This window comes from Stegodyphus dumicola, chromosome 9 (assembly GCF_044657685.1).
Source record: "Stegodyphus dumicola isolate Sdum_Otavi_A_Nest chromosome 9, ASM4465768v1".
NCBI lineage: Eukaryota > Metazoa > Arthropoda > Arachnida > Araneae > Eresidae > Stegodyphus > Stegodyphus dumicola.
Window position 1 is genome coordinate 144,544,836 of NC_140776.1, and position 22,196 is coordinate 144,567,031.

General features: G+C 32.4%; 1 protein-coding gene across 5 annotated transcripts in view; it reads right to left on the reverse strand.

The window, feature by feature from the left end:
- LOC118201365 (uncharacterized) overlaps nt 1-22,196 on the reverse strand; it is a 105,064-nt gene that overhangs the window by 7,091 nt on the left and 75,777 nt on the right. For 4 of the 5 annotated variants that reach the window (XM_035373462.2, XM_035373461.2, XM_035373459.2 and 1 more), the window contains 6 exons: nt 19,888-20,051; nt 15,468-15,570; nt 9,940-10,095; nt 9,717-9,816; nt 8,200-8,330; nt 7,960-8,082 (listed from right to left, as the gene is read on the reverse strand). In XM_035373462.2, the coding sequence (XP_035229353.2) occupies nt 7,960-8,082; nt 8,200-8,330; nt 9,717-9,816; nt 9,940-10,095; nt 15,468-15,570; nt 19,888-20,051 (777 nt within the window). Of the gene's footprint in view, nt 1-7,959; nt 8,083-8,199; nt 8,331-9,716; nt 9,817-9,939; nt 10,098-15,467; nt 15,571-19,887; nt 20,052-22,196 lie in introns of those variants that run through there. The other variant, XM_035373463.2, reaches the window with a different exon arrangement.

Sequence of the window (22,196 nt, forward strand, 5' to 3'; positions counted from 1 at the left end):
TTCAAGAAAAGCGTAGCAAAATTCTTAGAACATCTGAAACCAAAAACTTAGGTTTACTTGAATCACCAGAAAATGTAGAAAATGTTCACTCATTTTTAGAACGATTTTGGGCTATTTAATACACTGCTGGCCACCGTAAATACAACACTGAAGGAAGCATGCAAATAACATGAAATTTACAACATGCATTAGCGGAGGTGAGATATGCAAATGATTAGAATTTCAGCGCACACGCACACCTGTGGCGCCACTTCAAAGCACTATTTAAGGCTTGGAGTTTTCGATGATTTCAAGTTCGGCAATTGTGTTTTTCTTGTGGTTTAAAAAAAAAAAAAAAAAAAAAAAAAGAGATCAATTATGCCTTGTAGTAAACAGCGCTCATCATTTGATCAAATATCCGAGTTTGACAGAGGAAGGATAGTGGCCTACCGAGAATGTGGATTATCTTTCAGAGAAATCAGTAGTCATGTTGGAAGAAACCAAACAACTGTAATGCGGATATGTGACTGTTGGATGCAGGAGGGTACTGTTGACTTTAGTTTTTCCATATGCAAATTTTGATCAGAGGTCAATCGGCGGTAAGCTAACGTGGTTGCCGCTGATTGGCCGATGACGTCAAGATCGGCGGGTTGGCCGAGTATTATATATATGAATGCCAGTATCAGCGAATGTGTGTTATTATGAGTTAACATACTGCTAGTTTTCTTTCACTCAAATGATTTTAAATGTAAAGGCTACAGTGTTAGCTTATTTTATTTTAATTTACGGAATAAAGCATGAATTTTATTTAAGTCTTAGCTTTATTTAAGGGAAGCAAAATATGCTTTGCCTTTATCGTCATTGCCAAGAGGGTTATGGGCCCAGCGCCAACGGCTAACCTGTTATCCAGTTCAACTCAGCATTGAAGGAATGTAGGTGAAGAGGGTCGTTATCCACAAAAAGAAGCTGACCTGTTTTAGAAGTTTGTTCAAGTTGTTGTGCTTACACTTAATTGAAGATGTCATTACTACCTGAAGGTTTTGAGCTGTTAAACCATGACAACTGGGATCAATGGAAAGTCGATATGAAAATGGTGTTACTGGATAGAAACTGTTGGAGCTTCATAGAGGACAAAGAAGAAGAATTAGACAAAAGTGCAACAAGATGTGAAAAGGAGGAATTCACATTGAGAGAGAATAGAGCCTTCACTACATTATATTATGGAATTAAAACTGAGTTCAGGCCGCTTATACAAGAATGCTCAAGTGGTAAAGAAGCATGGGAAGTTCTACAGAAGCAATTTCAACTCAAAACAAGAGCAAGGATAATTCAGCTACTGGATGAATTTTTTAGCATTAGATATACCCCAAATGAAGAAATAGGATTATTCATCGCGAGGATAAGAATGACTGCAAAGAAGTTGGTTGAAGCTGGACACAACTTGGCAGATCTTTCTAAAGGATTTCAGGCAATAAGGAGATTACCCCAGGAATACTCCGGCATTGTACAGTTGATATATAGGTGGAAGGATGAAGATTTTACACTGGAAAGAATTGCTGAAGAACTGGTAAGGGAAGAAAGCCGACTTTGGAAGGTAAATGCCGATTTAGAAGACAGCAAGGTAAGCATGCTTAATACTATTAGTTCAAATGCAGGGAAAGATAGAGTTGAAAATAAAACTAAATCTAAGAAAAAAAATGGGGAATATGAGATAGGACCTTGTTTCAGATGTCATAAATTTGGACACTTTATTGCTCAATGTAAAGAAAATGTAAGTAAAAATTAAAAGCTTAAAATAGACGATAAAAATGGACAGCTTAAAGATCAAGAATTAATGCTAGTAGAAAATTATGTAACAACTACAGATAAAGAAGGTAACACATATAAAATTAATTTGGTCGTAGATACTACAGCTACAACTCATTTCTGTAATAATAGAAATTTAATGACAAGTTTTTAAGAAATAAACGATATACATATGTCTTTAGCTGTAGGAAATTGTGAAAGTAAAGTAATAGGAAAGTCAAATTTGCAGTAAACGTAGGCAATCGAATAGATTCAATTGAGTTAGATAATGTGATATATAATCCAAGTCTATGAAGAAATTTACTATCAGGAGCAAGGTTAGAAAAGGCAGGTGCTCATTTTGTGATTTCAAAAGGTAAGATGTGGATATACTTTAATAATTGGGATAGATTATGCTACACTATACAATATGAAGGACTTTATCACGTAAAACCATTTAGATATGCAACATAAAAAGGAAGCTGGTTACGGTACAGAAACTGGAAAGTTAAATAAAGTAGACGATGCGATGCTAGGGCATCGGAGCCATGTAAATTTTGATTACATTAAGAATACTAGTACGAATCAAAGCGTGAAAGGGTTACCAGAAATTGAAAAACCAATGGAGAGGTGTGAACCGTGTATTATTGCTAAATCTAGTAGAATAACTTTTAAAATTGCTCTGAAGAGATCGGATAAACCATTGCAGTTGGTTTATTTAGACGTTTGTAGCCCATTACCAGTTCCATCTAAGGGTGGGAGTAAATATTTCCTTGCTATTGTGGATGTCTATAGTAGATTAGTAACAGTGTACTGTATGAAAAATAAAAATGAATCGTTCTACAACTTTAAGAATTATCATAGGCAAATTAAAAGACTGTCAAATAGAAAATTAATAAGTATACGCACCTTTAACGGTGGGGAATTCTGTACCGGCAATTCAAAGGGTACTTAGCCGAAAATGGAATTAGTGTTGAACGCACAAACGCATACACCCCAGAAGAGAACGGTGTGTGTGAACGTTTTAACCAAATGGCATTAGATGCAGTTAAAGCTATGCTTAATGATGGTCAAATGGGGGGGCAGAAGCTCTTGGCTGTTTCGTACATACGTGGCACAGAGTATGTCATAAAAGCAACCAAACACCTTATGAAATGTTCCTAAATAGAAAACCCAGTGTTGTTTATTTTAAAATATTTGATTGTAAAGCCTATGTCGGCATGCCAAAACAGATTAGAAATAAATTACAAATGAGGTGCAAAGAAGGAATCATGGTAGGATATGCGAAGGAAACTAGGTGTTATATGATATGGCTACCAGAAGAACGCAAATTAATAGAAACTTGTAATGTGAAGTTCGATGAAAAACTGAATGCAGCAAATGGCATCCTGAAACAAAAATTAAAAACTAAGTTTAAAAGACTAGAGGAATCTGAGCTATAAGCAGAATCAGATGAAGAACAGGAAACTTCTAGAGAAGAAATAAAGTTGTCAGATGACAAATCTACCCCGAAAGAAGTATCAGACTTAAACTGGCAAAGAAAAGATGTTAAAAGGCCAGACAGAACATGTATAGACATATATTATTATGTAGAGGGAGCAGACACCCGTTTTAGATCCTATAATGATATTGAAAAGTATTGTAAGGCAAGAAATATTAAATTTGAAAAAGATAAGTTTGATTTTAGTGGAAAAAACGAATACTTAGGGAAAGTTAATTTTGTAGAACAGGAGACTAGTTGTGTCTAAAGAGGAAAATTCCATAGAAATTGTTATCCCACAAAATTTTAAAGAAGCATGAAAATCAGTAAATGCAGAAGAATGGGATAAGGCAATGAAAGAAGACATTGACACAATGAAAAAAGAAAGGTTTGGGAATAAGTCGAAAAGCCAGAAAATAAAACTATGCTAAGAAACAAATGGGTCTATAAAAAGAAATGAAAAGAATCAAGTGGTTAGATACAAAGCACGTTTAGTAGCACAGAGATTCAGGCAGAAAAGAGGTAAGATTTTGATGACATTTACAGCCCTGTAGTAAATTTCTCAACCATAAGAATATTTTTCACTATTCTGGTATGTTTATATGGATGGATTAATTGTCAGTTAGATATAAAGAACACATACTTATATGCAAACCTAAATGAGAAAATATATATGACCCAACCAGAGGGATTTAATTGAAAAGAAAAATAAAGTGTGTTTATTACACAAGGCCATTTACGATCAACATCAAAGTGGCCGTGATGGTTTTGTGAATTTGAAAGTACTTTAGAAAATCTACATTTTAAAATACAATGGTGTAATTGTGTTTATAAGAGTTCAAATGTAATTCTCTTGTTATATGTAGATGATATTGTGATTTTTAGTAAAGATCAATATAGTATAGATAAAGTAATTTCACAGCTGAGTAAGCTTTTTGATCTTAAAGTATTAGGCAAAACTAAAATGTTACTTGGAATTGAATTCTTAGAGAACAAGAATGGGATTTTTATAAATCAGCAAAAATATATCAAAGAAATTTTTGAAAAATTTAAACATTTCCAGATACCAATAACTTCACTTTCCATAGCTAAAGGCACTATTCTTACAAAATTAGATTGTCCATCTACAAGTGCAGAAATGCATACATTACCTTTTAGAAATCTGTTGGGATGTTTAGTTTTTGTAGCTAACAGGACAAGGCCTGATATTACATATGCAGTGAATATCTTATCACAATTTCAGGAGAATCCTGGAATTAGGCATTGGGAAGCATTGTTGAAATTGCTTGGTTATCTCTACTAAATTATATAAATTTATCGAAGATTAAACATTTAAATTTATTTTGTTATTCAGATGCTGATTATGCAAGTATTAGGGATGGCCGTGTGTCCATGGGAGGATTTATATTACATTTAGATGAAGTACTGGTAATCTGGAAAACTGTTAAACAAAAATGTGTAAGTTTATCAGCCATGGAAGAGGAGTATATCACCTTATCAGAGGCAGCAAAGGAATTAATGTGGACGAAAAATGTCTTACAAGATGAAATTTTAAATTTAAGAGAATGTAAACTAATTTGTAATAACAAGTCTGCCATTGATTTTTCTAGATCACCAATAGAAAATTCCTGAACTAAGCACATAGACATAAAATATCACTTTATTATAATAGTAAATGATGGAGGGTTTGACCTTGAATTTATCACCAGCAAATTAAATACTGTTGACTTATTTACAAAAGCGGCGACTGCTGTTAATTTAAGGAAGTTTTGTTTAGATGTTTTCAGTGTTTAAAGACAATAGGTGTTTTCGTATAATAGAATTGAACTATGAACTTCTGAAATTCTGTGCAAGTTTTGTTTTTGTATTTGCATGAGGAAAAGAGGGCCGTTTGTTGGCTTTAGTTTTTCCTTATGGAAATTTTGATCGGATGTCAATCGGCAAGCTAATGTGGTTGCCGCTGATTGGCCGATGACGTCAAGATCAGCGGGTTGGCCCGAGTATTATATATATGAACGCCATTATCGGCGAATGTGTGTTATTATGAGTTAACATAATGCTAGTTTTCATTCACTCAAATGATTTTAAATGTAAAGGCTACAGTGTTAGCTTATTTTATTTTAATTTACAGAATAAAGCATGAATTTTATTTAGATTAAGTCTTAGCTTTGTTTAAGGGAAGCAAAATATGCTTTGCCTTTATCGCCACTGCCAACAGGTACGACACACCGACGTGTTTGATCACATCCACCTCAGTTCATCACTTCACGTGATGACAGGAACATTGTGCGCATGGCAGTGACGGATCACTCAGTCACATCACGAACCATAGCACAGCACATTCAGTCTATAACGCATCATCCAGTGTCTGCGCGTACCATTCGCAGCCCTTTACAGCATGACATCCATTGCTTTGTCTAGCCTTGATGCAGAACCACAGACGTCTCCGCCGCCAATGGTGCGATGAAAGAAGGATGTGGACGGCAGAATGGAATGAAATTGTCTTTACTGACGAGTCACGCTTCTGTCTGCAACACCACGTTGGTCGGATTCGAGTCTGGAGACACTGTGGAGAGAGAATGCTGAACAAGCTGCATTATGCACCACCACACTGGTACTGCACCGGGTATTATGGTATGGGGCGATATTGAATATCACTCTCGCACTCCTCTAATACGCATTGCCGGTACTTTAAACAGCTAGCACTACATCTCCGAGGTGTTGGAGCCAGTTGTCCTTCCTTACCTTCAGGGCTTGCCCACAGCCTTATTTCAACAGATAATGCGTGACCACACGTGGCAGCATTGTCCAAGGGTTCTTCGTCAATCGCCAGATTGAATTGCTTCCCTGGCCGGCTCGCTCTTCGGATCTTTCACCGATAGAAAACATGTGGTCCATGGCTGCTGAACGACTGACCCAGATTATATCCCAAGCTGCCACACCAGATCAACTTTGGCAATGTGTGGAAGCTGCTTGGTCTGTTGGACGCCAAGAACACATCCAAAGTCTCTTTGAATCAATGCCGAGGCATGTGGCAGCGGTGATCTCCAACAATGGTGACTACTCTGGCTACTGATTCTGGAAAGAACCACACTTCACAGAAGTCTATAAATTTAATCATTTGATACTTGGTCAACATGTTATCTACTAAATAAATTTTGTTGTGATATCTCTTGTCTTTCTTGGCGTTGCAATTTGGGTGGCCAGCAATGTATTTAGTTTTAGTTTATAAATATAAAAAAAAAAAACTATTATTTAAGGTTTGGTATTTAGCAACATTTTCTATATTTTTTGTTGCTTAACTTATAAAACACACTAAAAAATAATCTAAATAAATTCATATATATATATATATAACGTTTTGGAAAGAAGGGGGGATGATCTTCTAGTAATGATGAAAGTGATGCATGGGGGGGAAAGGGGGTTGAAAACCACTGTTATTTATGATGTGTTAAGACAGCTCCATTTTAAGGCTTTTCATTCAAAACTTCATTTTTTTAGAATGCACCTCCATTTAAGTACACTGTACCTCCATTTTATAACCTATGAAATTACAAAGTGCTACCTCCAATTTTTTTATTAATATTAATTTACCTTACTACCTAGGTTATCTATGCATATTCTCCACTGTAATGCAAAGAAATTTCTTAAGACCCTTCCCACAATTAATATACTTTTTGAAGTGGAAAACTCCCAATTATGTTTGTACATAAAAAGATGACGAACACTTCTAATGACGTCATCTTTATGGATAATAAAAGCAACTGCACTATGGGTATAAGCAGAAAATCATAAGTGCTAATTTGTTCAAACAAATAATTATATTTACTTGAAGTTATATGGTATTTCTCTCGCCTTCTTAGCATGCCTTCATGGTGTAATTTTCAGCACACTCGGTGCGTATTTGAGAGATCCATGGTTCGAGTCCTGGTGAGGGCACTGCACATTTTTCATGTCTCTTGCTTCAAAATAGCCTAATGTCTCTACAGTGGCGCCCAAACAAAAAATGGTGGTGAATTATGATTCTCCACTATCAGAATTTGATGATTCGGTCCCCTAATCTCCAATCAGCCTTTAAAGGGGGGAGTATATAAGGTATTTCTCCCGCCTTCTTAACATGCCTTTGTGGTGTAATCAACCGCACACTCGGCGTGTATTTGAGAGGTTCGTGGTTCGAGTCCCGGTGAGGGCACTGCACATTTTTCATGTCTTCTTCTTTGAAATAACCCAATGTCTCTACAAAGTATTTTTTTATTTCTTTTAATATTACATCAACTTTTTCAGCTAATAGTCTCTGCATGTCATCATTATCTGTACAATATACCGTATTTGACGGCATATAAGATGCACTGGCATATAAGACGCACCTTTATTTAGAAGGCCACACACATGTAGATGTAGAAAAAGTTATGTGTGTCTAGACCTTTATCCGGGCTAAAAATAGCATTCAGTATTGAAAGTTAACCTGTGTCCTTCACGTATAAGACGCAGGTAACTTTTTTGAGACCAAATTTAGGAAAAAAAGTGCATCTTATATGCCATCAAATACGGTAATTTTTATTAAGTAAGAATCATCTAGTTTATTAATTGACTGTTTTTCAATGCCAATTTAAGCCTATTTTTTTATTAATGTACTGGTACAATAATCAGAAGAGACTTTTTTTATTAGGAATAAATTATAAAAATTTAATTTTTAATCCTTAAATAATACTTACTTCACTAGCTTTGTACTCATACAGAACTTTGTCTTTCACAACAAACCAATCTTTTTTCCAATTTTTCCCTACTCTTTTCTGTAAATAACCACTGATAGTAGATCCCTGATCATTGGCACAAACCTAGTGCATTGAAATTAAAAATAAATATATTATATACATTGAAATTAAAAATAAATATATTATATATAAATCTCATAAAAATAACAATAATAATGAAATGAAACTTAAGTATATCACCTCTTTTAAGACACTAGGTAAATTTCTTCTGCCTTTCTTCGCATGTCTGTGTTCAGTTCTAAGATGAGGTTTCACAGCTATCTGTTGGTTTTCACTGTCTGTTTCTCCAGATTCAGTACAGGGACTTGAACCTAACATTTTTAAATGACAGTTAAAAAAATTAACTGTTAATAAAAAAATTTAAGAAGCAAAATAAAAAAAAAAAACTTTTAAAATACAAACTATACATACAACTTTAAAAAGTTTGATAAAAAATTGATTTGATAGTATTGATACTAATGAAGATTTTCAATAAATTTACAATAATTGTAAGCGGCAAAAAATATAACTCAAACTTTGTAACTTTTTTTTTTACATTAAAGTACTTTTATGTAAATTATTAAGAAAATATACTGTATTTGTTTCCTTATTCTTGCCCTACAATTTTAATTCTTTTGCATCGAGAGAGAACCAAATCTCTTTTTCTCAAACATCGAAAACACCCGTGTATACGAATTTCTGTTGGAATGCTTTTCTTTCCCCCACGACAAATTGAATACTACAGCACTAACAATAACCTACTTAAGTAAAGCGACAACTTCTTTCTTGGATGCTTTCACCCTGTGTGAAGTTCCCCCTTGTGACGAGATTGCAACGTTGGGCATCAATAGCTAAACACTGACAGTAAGCAAAGGAAAAAGATAACAGAACTACTTTTAGTCACTTGAAAAGAATGATTGACACATCATTTAACAACTGCTGAAAGCAATGAGGAATGCAGCAACGTGATGGGGTAAAGCACTAGGTAGGAAATTATTCAGGCGTTCGGGTGACCTGCCGATGTCTGAATGCTCGAGCGTTTGGGGCGATTTTTATGTGAAAGAGTTAAAAAGACTAAAAATGACAAAATCATAGCAATATTATAAAATTAAACAAATTTACAGTAATTATATAGCTCCCATTTTAGAAATTCCACTATTTCTTAAATTAGGTGACTTTTAATTATGTAATATAAATTAGGCTCTCTTTTAAGGGTTCATTCCAAAATTTATTAAAAAGTAATAAAAATACAATGGAATTTTGACTACATATAACTAAAATTGAAATGCCTTGATGTATCAATGAGAACAGAAAACTTTGCAACTTTGCATAAGCTCTGCAGTGCTTACTGTGGCTTTTAAAATGTGTCTTCGGAATTAAAAAAGTATATGTATAAAATATTTATTTGTTCTCTACATGTTAATATTTATATCTTGATGAAATCCGTATTAAATTATCAAAACTCATAGCATTCAATTAAAATCCAAGCCATTGCCTACATTCATATAGCATTTAATTAAAATAAAAACTAACCTAAACTGAAAAAGTTTCCCAATTTTTAATATTGACTATTTGGTTTATGTGATGGTTAGACATTATAATAGCCAACATAAAATAAATGTCACTACAGATTTAAAAAAAAAACCCTCTAAATCATCAATGAAAAGCAGTTAAAGTATATAAAAAATACGTTTAATAAAAACAAATCTATTACTTACCGGGACCTAACCTTGCATGACATTCATCACAAACTCGGGCTATTCTATTGCCTAAATATGGTAATGATATACGATTGCTTGAACAGATTGAACATACCACCTGCCAAAAAAATTAATAAAACTTGTTTTAGAAATAGTTTTTTATTTTTCTTGGTAGCATTGGAAGTTTATGAAAAAACATGACATGTAAGTATAGCAATATGGAATAAAACTAATGCCCTACCTTTCCACATGCCCTGCAGTGGTGACGGCGGAAAGTAACAGTAAATTCACTGGTACATAATTGGCACATGGTGACTCGAGCATCTGGAATCCAAACAGGTGCTTTTTTGCCAAGCACAAATGCTCCCTCATCATCATCTGAAGTTTTATCTTGCTTCTGGGTAGAATATATCAGAATTTAGAATACAAATTTTCTGCTTTAGATAAATATGATTGAGCAATATCTCCAGCATAATTGCCATTTAGAATATTGAAAAACCACAAAACTGTAAAATAACATTTCTAAATATCAAAATCTTTGATCCTATGGTTCAATTACTGATTTTCAAAGATAGTTATTACAAAAATAAGATGAACAATAATCGAAGAAAGTGAATGTTCGGACTTCTGAATTGAAATAATCTTAATTATTTAAATATAAAGTATGTTTTATACTATCAGTATGAGAAACAAAAAGTACGATTTCTATTTACAAAACTAAGAAGTACAGACTGGTTCTAAAGCCCAAATTCATAACTTATCACCTATAAGGTCTTTACTGCCATGCCAATGACAGATGTGATCTACACTCCTCACAATTTAAAATTCATGCATTTACCGTTACTGCCAGACAAGTGAAATAAGTCATACTAACATAATTTAAAGGGAGATAATAGTTTCCCACATTCAAAGCATAATTGTTTCAGTTTAAAAAAAAATACATGACACTGTTAAGATGAATTTAAAGCAAACCACATTAAAATGACATAAAAAATAAGCAGAGACAAAAAGTTTATTTGTGTGTATCATGATTTTCTTCTGAGAACACATTTCCCAGACAGCTAATAATGTAAATAAAGCAAATTGTACAATCTACATTTTTTATTATTATTTTTTTATTTAAAAAAAATCAGACAAATAACTGTATGTAAAAAAGAAACCAAATACCAGAAAGATTAATTTCTCAATGATTCTATAATTCTTCATTATTTAGAAAAATTTTCTATTTCACTATTACTGCATTCTTCTTTATCTGCCATCTTAAAACTTAACAGTTTAATATATATTTTAAAATCATTTTAAATATTTTTTTAAAAGCCGCATTATCATATCATGATATCACTAACTCATATCATGGGAAGAAAAGGAAAATTTTGTGGTAATCTTATGCTACTTTTCCCTAACAAGTTACAAAAGACTGACAGATGCATAATTCAGCTACTCATTATTTCAAAACTAATGCTACATGTGTACGAGTTCATATTGGATTGAATGCACACAGAACATATGATAGATTGATAAAATTTATTTTCCCTAAAGAAACACATTTTGGTTCTGAAGAATTCCCATGAAAGTACTCTCTCCTTGATATGACAGAGCACAATCAATAGTTAGCGTTTCAAACTACTAAGAAAGGTAACAACAATGCAATCAATACAAAGTGCATGTAAAGAGCGAAAATCACATGGAGATCTCCCAACATTCCAAAGTCGAATCTGAGAACTGTTGATCTCTCATTTTTTATAGTTTTCCCCGGGACACCAAGGAACTTCTAGTACCTTCTATTTCCCAAATTTGCTGGAACACATATATGATTAAAGTTACATATAAGAGCCAAATACAGTTACAGTGACATATAAGGATCAATTACAGTTATACAGGAACCAGACTAAAATGTCACCAAATGGTTACCAAGTTTGGTGACTTCCGGTGATTTCTCGGCAAATATGGTGACACAAATTAGTTGCCCAAACCACTGCCAACTTGGCGATATCTCGCCAACTTAGCAAGATAACCATTTACCTCAATGTTAAATAGACTTGTACCTGCAACCTTATTTTTCCAGTAGAGCTCTATTCTCTTCACACCTTTTATGTTACATTATACAAATTTCATAACAATAATAATAACAACATTCTTTGGCCTGTTTTGAATGCTATATACTGTATTGCTGTTGAACTAGTATTATGTGCTTCACTTTAAAATGATCTGTTAAAAAAAATGCATAATTAAAAAAAAATCCTTGAATTGCACTTTCTTGAAGTGCAGCTGCAAAGTTTCTGGATTGTTCAAAAATACTGCAAATGCTGACATGGCAGTTGTTGTTATAGCTTTTAACTAAAATAATATATAAAGCAATTAAAAAAACTGGACACTTTTATAAGACTACAAGTTGCAAAGCAGGATTTACATAATTAAAAATTTGTAGAAATCAGAGTTTAGTCTTGTACTTCAGATGCTTGCAAGCAAAAAGAATGAGAAAATAGTTAGGAATGTTACATTTCACAAAAAAGTAGTTAGTTAGCTTAGGAATTTTTAAAATTATAATTTTTGTCTTTTAAGAAAAATAATAAAAATAAATTAAATTTAAACCAATAATGGGGAAGGGGAGCCACATATTTCAGATGCTCAAAATAATCATTAAAGGTCAAAATTAAAAGAAATATATATTAATAAATGTTTTGTTGTTTGATTAGCCATTTATCACATGCACCTCCTTTCAAGTTCCTTTGGACTGTTATTGACTTTTATTTTTGTTTCTCCTATATTTCTTATAAGCATATATTTCTGATGGAAAAGCCTATTTTTTGTTTTAGTGTTAGTTGCTTTAGTGCTTTAGATCTAAGAACATTAGTTTAGGAGAAAACATTTGTCAGTTAAATTAAATGTAATCTTGTAAATGGTTAATCGTACTATTTATTTTTTACCTATTTGTTTTTTTCAAATTTTTACAAACTATTCCAATTCATATGCCGAAGGGGCATTTTCATATTTACAAAATTCTGCTGATTCATTCATAAACAAGTAAAACTTATTCAGCTATTTAAAATCATAGTATGATAAATAATAAAAATGAGATACAAGCAATTTTTGCCTTTGAAAAGTACTATCTTCTCTTTACCCAAAATGACATCCCCTTCATAATTATATGCAAATATGAATTATGGAGGAAATAAAAGTAAATAACAAGTCCAAAGGAATTAGAAAATATATCCATTGGTTAAATAAAATAAACAAATTATCTTGAAAGGCTAATAGAAAAACAAAACATTCATTAATATATATTTATTTTAATTTTGATCTTATTATTTTGAACATTTGAAATACACAGATCCCCTCTTTATTGGTTTAAACTGGCTTATTTTTATTAAGAAAATAATAGCTCATTATCCACTTTTTCAGTGCACTTCATAAAAATTTTCTGAATTATATCTGGTTGACTTTTGGAACAACTTTTTACATTCCATTTATCTCATGTATCTCTTATATTAAATCAAATTTCTTTTCCTTAACATTTTCATAAATTTAACTGTTTACAATAAATAGTTATTAGACACTTTAAAATGCTGCTGTATTTAAACATTTTATTTTCATTCAAGTTCTTGATAATTAACTTGATAATAATAATTCTTCCAAATAATTCTTAATAATTTTACACACACACACACACACACAAAAAACAAAACAAAAAAAAAAAATTGCCTTTAGATAGATTAAACAAAGTCTCGAGAGAAAATACATTTATTACTAAAATTTTAATAATGTAAACAGCATGAAGTTTTTTAAAAAATATCATTTTCTATTTTAAATTAATCAGAATAAGCAATTCTTTCTCAAAATAAAATAATTTTAATTTACATACATAAATATACACTCACTTCCAAAAGTTAAGCACGGACAAGAAAATGCTAATTTCCAGAAGCCAATCAGAATTGAAGAGGATGCAATTTGCTGCAGAGGTAGATGGAAGTATGCAAATATGTTAGGTAACAGCTAATTGTGCTTTCATATCAGAAATATGCAAAAAAGGCAGTCTTATAAGAAGCCAGTTTTATGAAGGGTTACAGAAGTTGATTGTGAGTGCGGATAGATAGGTGATAGAAGGTGTTTAAAACTTTCGTACAATTTGTTTTCAAGACATACATGTTTCTATGACTTCCAGAAGACGAATGAAAGATTCTAAGCGCTGGCATGCTGTGGGGGCGCATTAAGCAGGACAGTCGATCATAGATGTTACCCTTTCTTCGGCGTTCATCCTTCTGTAATTTCATCTTTATGGAAACAATTCCAAACCACATAGACAGTTCTCCGAAGGCCCGCAGCCAGTCATCCAATGGTTATACCCCCCTTCCGTGGAAGATTGATATATTGCTATTATAGTCAAGCGGAATTGCAGAGCGACCTCCACACGTGTGATATCTATGGTTACAATGTCCATTGGTAAGGCAATATCTGCAGCTACTGTAAGCCAAGATTACATATGAGTGAACTGTAAGCCCGGGTACCTCGAGTTTGTGTTCCTCTATCGAACCAATCAAGAGGGGCACGATTACAGTGGTGCCGGGAACATGTCTATTGGAATGTGTCTGACTGGGGCAATGTCATGTTTACTGATGAGTCAAGATTTTCTCTGGAGCCAGATGACAAGAGTATAAGGATATGGCATAAACAACAAACATGCAATCAGTCCCAAAACATCACGGATTCCAAGGTGGAAGCATTATGGTGTGGGCAGGGATTTTATTAGGATACCGCACCGACCTGCACATCTTTAAATGGGGTTCTTTGACGGCTGCCCGGTATCGAGATGAAGTCCTAGAACCCATTGTGAGATTGTACGCTGCAGCAGTTGGCCCTACTTTTGTTTTAATGGACGATAATGCACATCCCCATAGAGCTGACATCTTCGATGACTACCCGGAGAGTGAAGGGATTGCGCGTATGGCGTGGCCAGCATATTCTCCCGACCTTAATCCCATTGAAAATCTTTGGGATGCTCTCGACCGTGCTGTATCTTCATGTTTCACACCTCTAGCCACTCTTATTGAGCTGGAAACTGCTCTAGAAGAAGAATGGTGATTGCTTAATTCTGCGGTGGTTGACTACCTAATTGAAAGCATGGTCACAAGGTGTAAACTTTGTATACACATACCCTATTAATGTCCTAATTAATAGGGTAATAATTAAATACCCTATCACCCTATCACATACCCTATTATTAATAGGGTCCTAATTAATAGGGTATATGATCCCCCCTAAATTATAGGGGGATCACATACCTTACTAATGTCCTTTTTTTTTCATTTTATGCTGTTTATTTTCACTTTATACATAATTCTGTTTAAGTCTCTTGTATGTCATTATCTGATACATTACAAAAGTTTAATATTGTTTTCATTTCTGTATATAATTATTGATTTTGTTTTACGCATAAATATATATGCTACTTTCCTGCCAAATTTTGTGTCAATCAAAGCAGTATTTGTTGATTTTTTTGCATTTTACATCTTCATGCTAAACTTTTGGAAGTGAGTGTATATAATAAAATACATAATTTTTATTTAGTAGATTATCATTTTTTTAATTCTTAAAAACATATGAGTATTAATTCAATTAATAAAAATATTAAAATACTTTACTTCACAATTGTAGGCAGATATAATTTTATATTTACAGAAGTAAAAACTTTCTTTCTATTATAAATATACAACCATACTGATTTAATAACATGTGACATATTTAAAACCGTTATTATTCTAATATGTATACCTTTTTTTGTAGTCTAATATTGGTGAATGTGCTTCGCTTGGAAGCATTCTCTTCTATAGCTTTGGTCAAAGCTATAATCCATTCTTGTCTCTCTTCCTGAGACCTATAAAATAATAAGCCAAATATAGCCAGCAAAATGGTAGAAATATTATACATTGCTTTGTATAACGCATTTTTATAAAACTAGTATTTATTTAAAGTATCAGGTAAAAAAGTATTATATATGCATGATTGCTGAAATAATCACTACAATAAGTGTTTTAAATTTCTTGAATTTTAGCTTCTATTGCTTAAATTAAAATTTTGTAATTTTCAAATAGAACCTGACTTTCTGCCAAACTGAAGGAATCCTTCATGCAGGACTTTACACAAGAAAATGGTTCGTATTTATGTTACATGTGGAGAAAATCATGAAAACTTCATAGCACAGCCCAAATTAAACCTAGGAATTAAGTTTAGCATGAATTTACTGGTATTCCCAAAATTTAGCTGTGTCACCACAGTGAACTTCACCACTTTTTAATTAAATGATGTCACAACAGATAATATAAAATGAAAACACATAAATCAATATTCTTCTCACAAGCAACTATTAACAAACTTAAGGATTTAAATAAAATTTCCCTCTTTGTGGATGCATACTTACAAAATACATGCTACAGCTTCCAAATGGTTATTACTTTTGTCCAAAAAATACCAATAACAAAACAAGTAATGAATGAATATAGAAAAGCCTAATTCAATACAATTTGTGGAGGACTTTTCAAATTATCATAATTTTTTGTTATTATCCGCATCAAATTACAAAATCTTACTAATATCCTATACCTAATTTTTCTAGAAAAAACTAGCAACTCTCTTGAAAATACTTCTAAAAATAATGATTTAATTTCATACTCCAAGGAGAAAGTTAGTGCTGCCAAGTCTAGAACAATACACTCCAGTGCACTTGTTATCAATATTAACCATTGCTACAAATTTACTGATGCATGTGATGTTCAGGACTTCTGATTTTAAAAGGCTAGAAAACAGAAATCACCAAAAACAAATTGTTTATTTCTATCACTAAATATGTTTGTTTGTTTGAACACAACAAAGCACAAATGGGTAAACTGCCTAAAGAAAGGGTTTGGAGGATTTTCCAAAGTAAAAATGCTTGTACAAAGGGTATATATACATTTTTAGAATGATTTCAAGGTTGTTTAATTGATGTTTAAAATGTAAAAGAGTACTTTTTTTAAAATGTTTAACCTGGTAGCCTTTATTCTGGACCAGAAGAATGCATCATGATTTCCATGTTAGAAGAGCTTTTCATAAAATTTCCAGGGTGCTGATAACTATTCCTCTTCCACTACTTTTCAGAGTCCATCTACTATGGTGGGTGTGCACTTAGCTATTTTCAAGAGACCAAAGGCACAACAGTCCATAGGTAAATGTCAGAGGACTTCACCACAGGAATACATTAAAAAGGTATATATTTAATACCTGCGTCAGTCTTAATTTTTTCAAGAAATGTAGTGGTACTTTTTGAAGAAAGACTTGTTACTTTGTTTTAATGAAGTTTCACTATCAGAAAGTTGCTGGGATACAGAAATAAAGTTTCTTCCACAAATATCAGATGTAAAACGTTTCTCTTGATAATACACTCAGTCGATTTTAATGCTTTTTTCACTCTTCTTATTTTTAATAACTCACTGTAAAAGACTGCGACAATCATTAACTCCTTACTGAAACTTTTTTTTTTTTTTTTGTATTACTAGAACCAGGCCTGTACATTTTCTTTTTGTTTCCGAGAATAAGTAGACTTTTTTTTTTTTTTTTTCAGCAATAAGCCCATGCTTCAGCAAGAGTCACAATGTAAGCTGTCAATCTTGATTTATTAACTTAATTATTGTTGCTGCAAATGTACTTAAAGACTTGCACCTGATTTCTGCATCCGCAGAGTTTCCTCTTGTTACAAACAATTTAACTCTAGAAACATTAGAAACAATATGCACCTTTCTCAGGTATTCGTCAGTCATGACTTCTTTCCATGCAGAAGTCAGGACTGACGGTTTTTTCCTTTTTGATTAATAATGTTGCTTATTTAGCAACATTACAATGTTTTTGAATTATGGAATAGGAATATTTCTATTTGGAATGCACAAGAACATATTCTTCAATCCACAGCTTCCTCCCTTGCAACATTTTGAAAAAATAATAAATTTAAAATTAGCAGAAAATATTTCTCATTTCAAATAATAAGCTATAAAGTTTTATTCCAAAATATTTGCCTTAAACCTTTCACAACAGTGCACATTTGTTTAAAACGTTCATGCGGGACGGAAGGGAATCGGAGGCAGTCACCATACAGGATGGGGGGGGGGTTGCATCGCTAAGCTTAATTTATTAAAAAAAAAAAAAAAAAAGTTTCAACTCTAGTATTGTAATTTTTGGTATCATTTTAGATTATTACTTGAGCTCTTATATATGTTAAAATTAGCCCTTAATAACATTTTCTTCTTTATTTGACATGAAAATATACTTAAAAAAATTGCTTATCTTGTAAAATAATTTTCGGAAGTGCTATTCAAATTGTTCCAAAGTTTTAATTGATAAAATCTATCAATAAAGTTTAAAATTAATAAAACAACACAATAAAGACTATTTACAGTAAGAAGTAACAAAATTTAAAATGAAGACTGAGTGTAGTAAATCTCGAATCACGGAGAAGTATCACTTTCTAACTCTTTAGAAAATGAATCATCACTCTCATCTGCATTAGTAAATGGTTCATTAACCATACGAGCGTATTCTTCCTCTGATAAATAGTGCCTTCCCGCCATAATAGATTGGAGGTGAAGCTTTTCGAAATAAAAAGAGAAGAAACAGAAATGTATCTGAAGGCAGTGCAAAATGTAAGAGAACTCCACATAGTAACCCTAAAAGGCTGTACATAGTAGAGGGAAAAAATAGAATAAAAAAAAGGAATTGGATATAAATCAGACATGCGAATTAGCCCGTGGCAATTTAAAGAGCCCACCTCTGTTTATGCTCCCCCCCACCCTCACAACAGTTGATGAGTAAAATACCAAAGTCAAGCAGAATATATCAAACTCAAGGTCAGGAACTAAAACTGTGTTCATTTCAAAAGTAATGGACATAGGATGCCATCTAGTGGAATGTATATATGCATCAACCGTCCTCTAAATGCAATCTCTAGTGATGCATGGATGGGACGCCCGGCTGTAAGAGACATTCTTAGGGAATGCATTCATGGGATGCCCATTCTGAAAGGGTTTAAAAAAAACTATACAGTCAAAAGTTGTTAATCCGGACTCGTCGGGACTTCGGCGATTCCGGATTATCGATTTTTCCGGTTTATAGATCATCAGTTTAAATCTGGTAAGATGGCATGCAGAAATTATAAAATTAAAACTATGAAACCATAATTTATGAAATAAAGAACAATTATGATCTAAAGGGTATCAAAATAAAAAAAAAAAAAAGGCTTAATATTTGTTTATTTTATTAAACATTTCTTTCAATGTAAGTTCTTTCATTTTCAATAACCTCTGTGTTACTTTCTTCTTTATCGGAAGCGAATTATAATGACGAGGAATTTGATTTAAATCATATCAAAGGCGGAGTACATCGAGATGAAATACTACATTTAGTAAGGAATTATAAGCCAAATAAAATAAAAACATCTGCCCTGAAGATAGGGATAGTGCTGACTGATCAACTTCCAGTTCATTGTGCGCCGCGATGCCCCCCGCCCATGGCAGAGCAGCGTGAAATTGATAAACAAATTTCGGAATGGTTAGATAAACAAAGGATATGAATTTATCCATTTTTTGCAGCAATTCCACTTTTTGTTTAATGGACTTCGAAACATACTTTCGCTTTGCAGATCCTTTACATATTACTAAAGATATGTATATATCGGAAATTCTATTTGACATAATCGAAAGTTCAAGCTTACTTTTATAAAACTGCTCTAACAGTCGGCAAAAAATAATAAACCGGATCCAATTCGAAGATTAAGGAACAATACAATCTGCAACATTAACTGAATTAGATAATTTTAGCTTAGCTTATACCATCTATTATACATTAAACGCGCAAGCGTAAACGTATTATGCTATTATGCACATGTGCACACGCATATTCGAAGCTGTAAAGGTCTTACGCCTTGGTGCATACGCATAAAGTTTGTAGCTTTGAGGTCCAGATTATAGATCATTTCGGATTATGGGTGTCCGAATTAACGACTTTTGACTGTATTTAAAAAAAAAAATATATATATATATATATAAATGCTTCCAAAAAAAAGGCAGAAAAGGGAAACTAGCAACATAAAAAAATAATTGCTTTCTAAGTAAACATTGAAACATCAAACATTATTTACTGGGCCAAACTAATTAATTAAAGAAAATACCTTGCTGCTAGCGTGAAGGAACGAGTGACTGAGATAATGCTGAATTCATTTTGGTAGTCTTGTTGAATAGGGATTGCAACTTTCATGCCCGTAAGAGGTAGTTCATGATTAATTCTATATAGACCTTGTTGCACAGGAGTTAGATATAACAGCAAATCATTAAACTAAAAAATGAAATTACCATACATTAAGTTTATGAAATGCTGAAAATATTTTTAATTTAATGAGATGAAAAATTTTACCTGTAAAGAAGAATGACTCCATATACTGATTACTGTAATATTTGAAAATATTATAGTAATTAGCATTATGGTATCTATTTTATGAGACTGCAAAAACTGAGCATTAGACATGACAAATAGCTTGAAATGAAAAATAACAATATAAAGTTTATTTAAATAATTTTCTTTATTGCTGAAAAAGATAAAGATATTTCTGAAGTGAAATTCATAGATTAACCATCCAAAACACATACAGATATTCAACAATATTTGCCTCATTGGCCAATGCCAATGGAAGTATATGTATGTGCATCTTGAAATGTACTGAAGAACATAAGGCATCATCATCATAAGTTCATCATGAGGGAAAATATTCAGGCACAAAATGCCAAGGTAATTTTACAATTTTTATCCAAAAAGATCCTCAGACACTTAAATTACATAATGTTGTAAAAATTAATAATTCATTATTTATACCCCTCTTTAATAAATTACAAATCTTACAGTGAGGAGAATCTTAAAATTCTAAGCAAAAGTACTTCTCTTTACCTGACAGCCACCTACAGTAACATGTTTCACAAATATTTTGCACTTTTTTTTTTTTTTTTTTAATTTTGTAAAATACTAAAACAAGAAGGCAATTATTCCAAAATATCTTAAAAAATTTGAAACTTTGAAAAGAAATTTCATAACTTTATCTTCAACAGAGTAGCTTGATAACAAATTTAAGATAAATAATCATAAAAGTGAAACAACAACGTGTGTTACGCATAGATTTTAGCATAGAAATTCTATCCATTTCGAGGGCGAACAAAGTCCCTCTTCATCAGAAGCAAAAAAATCTGCAACTGAAAAACAGTAGCGTCTAGCCTTAGCATGGTTTATGTTCACGTATGCGCAACAGGCATATTTTCAGCATGGTAACCTTCGTTGCTTGGCCACAGAAGATCTATGTATGTTTGGCTTGGCGATGAATTCACAATTGAGACTTTCGCGATGCAAAAGTGAAGTGCTGTATGTGTATGGATAAAATGTGTATGGGGAAATAATCTTTATTCTTTTTTCACTCATGTTGATGTTTAGGAACTGCTTAAATTAATGCTGTAGGTTTTTGTAACATGCAATAATCAATTAACCATATTTTACAATTATTTACAAATGTATTTTTGTTTCATACTTCATCTTATATTTAGTGTTATCATAAAATTTCTTTTCAAATTCATGCTTTCCACAAAGGCATGTCTCATCCTAGGCAAATAATTCTTGACAGCTTAATATAATCAATTAATTTAACCTAATTTTACAAATTTGTTTTTTATTTCATATTTAGAGTTATCATAAAAGTTCATCTTTTAACAAACATTCAGCAAAATAACACTACTTTGGTTCTTTCTTTTTGAATTCTTGATTACAATATCTTAGCTTAGTGGTAATCCAAAAGGTAATCGAAAATAGGTCTTTGAACATTCCAAACATACAGAATTACCTTTCATACAAACCACGTTAAATATAAGAAATCAGTAACAGCTTAACTTCTTCAATGCTTCAAGCTTCTTATTCAGGCATAACTTCTGCAACGTCATAAAATTTAGTGGAATAATAACTTGTCTTTAGTTACCAATCTCATGATACATCGTCAATTCTGTATAACGGATGCCAGACAATAATGCCAACGACGCTTGTCATTGCGCATATGTGAAGCATAAACCACACTAGGGCTAGATGCTACTTCAAAAACCAAGTTATATGAACATATTTATAGCCTAATGAAGTCATGAGAGAAGAGACATTAGCGCCATCTGTTAGCAGAACTTGACTTCCTTAGGGTATAAATACGTTCATAACTTGCTTTTCAGTTGCCGATTTCTTTGCTCCTGATGAAGAGGGACTTTGTTCGCCCTCAAAATCAATAGAGTTTCTGTGCTAAAAATCTATGCCTAACACGGGCTGTTGCTTCACTTTTATAATTTATTTGAAGCATGTTTCTTTTCTGTCTTTAAATAATCATACTTTAGATTACCATTCCTTTCACAAATGTATTTAAATAATTTAACGAGCAAAGTTTAAAAACTATTCCTTTAAATATCT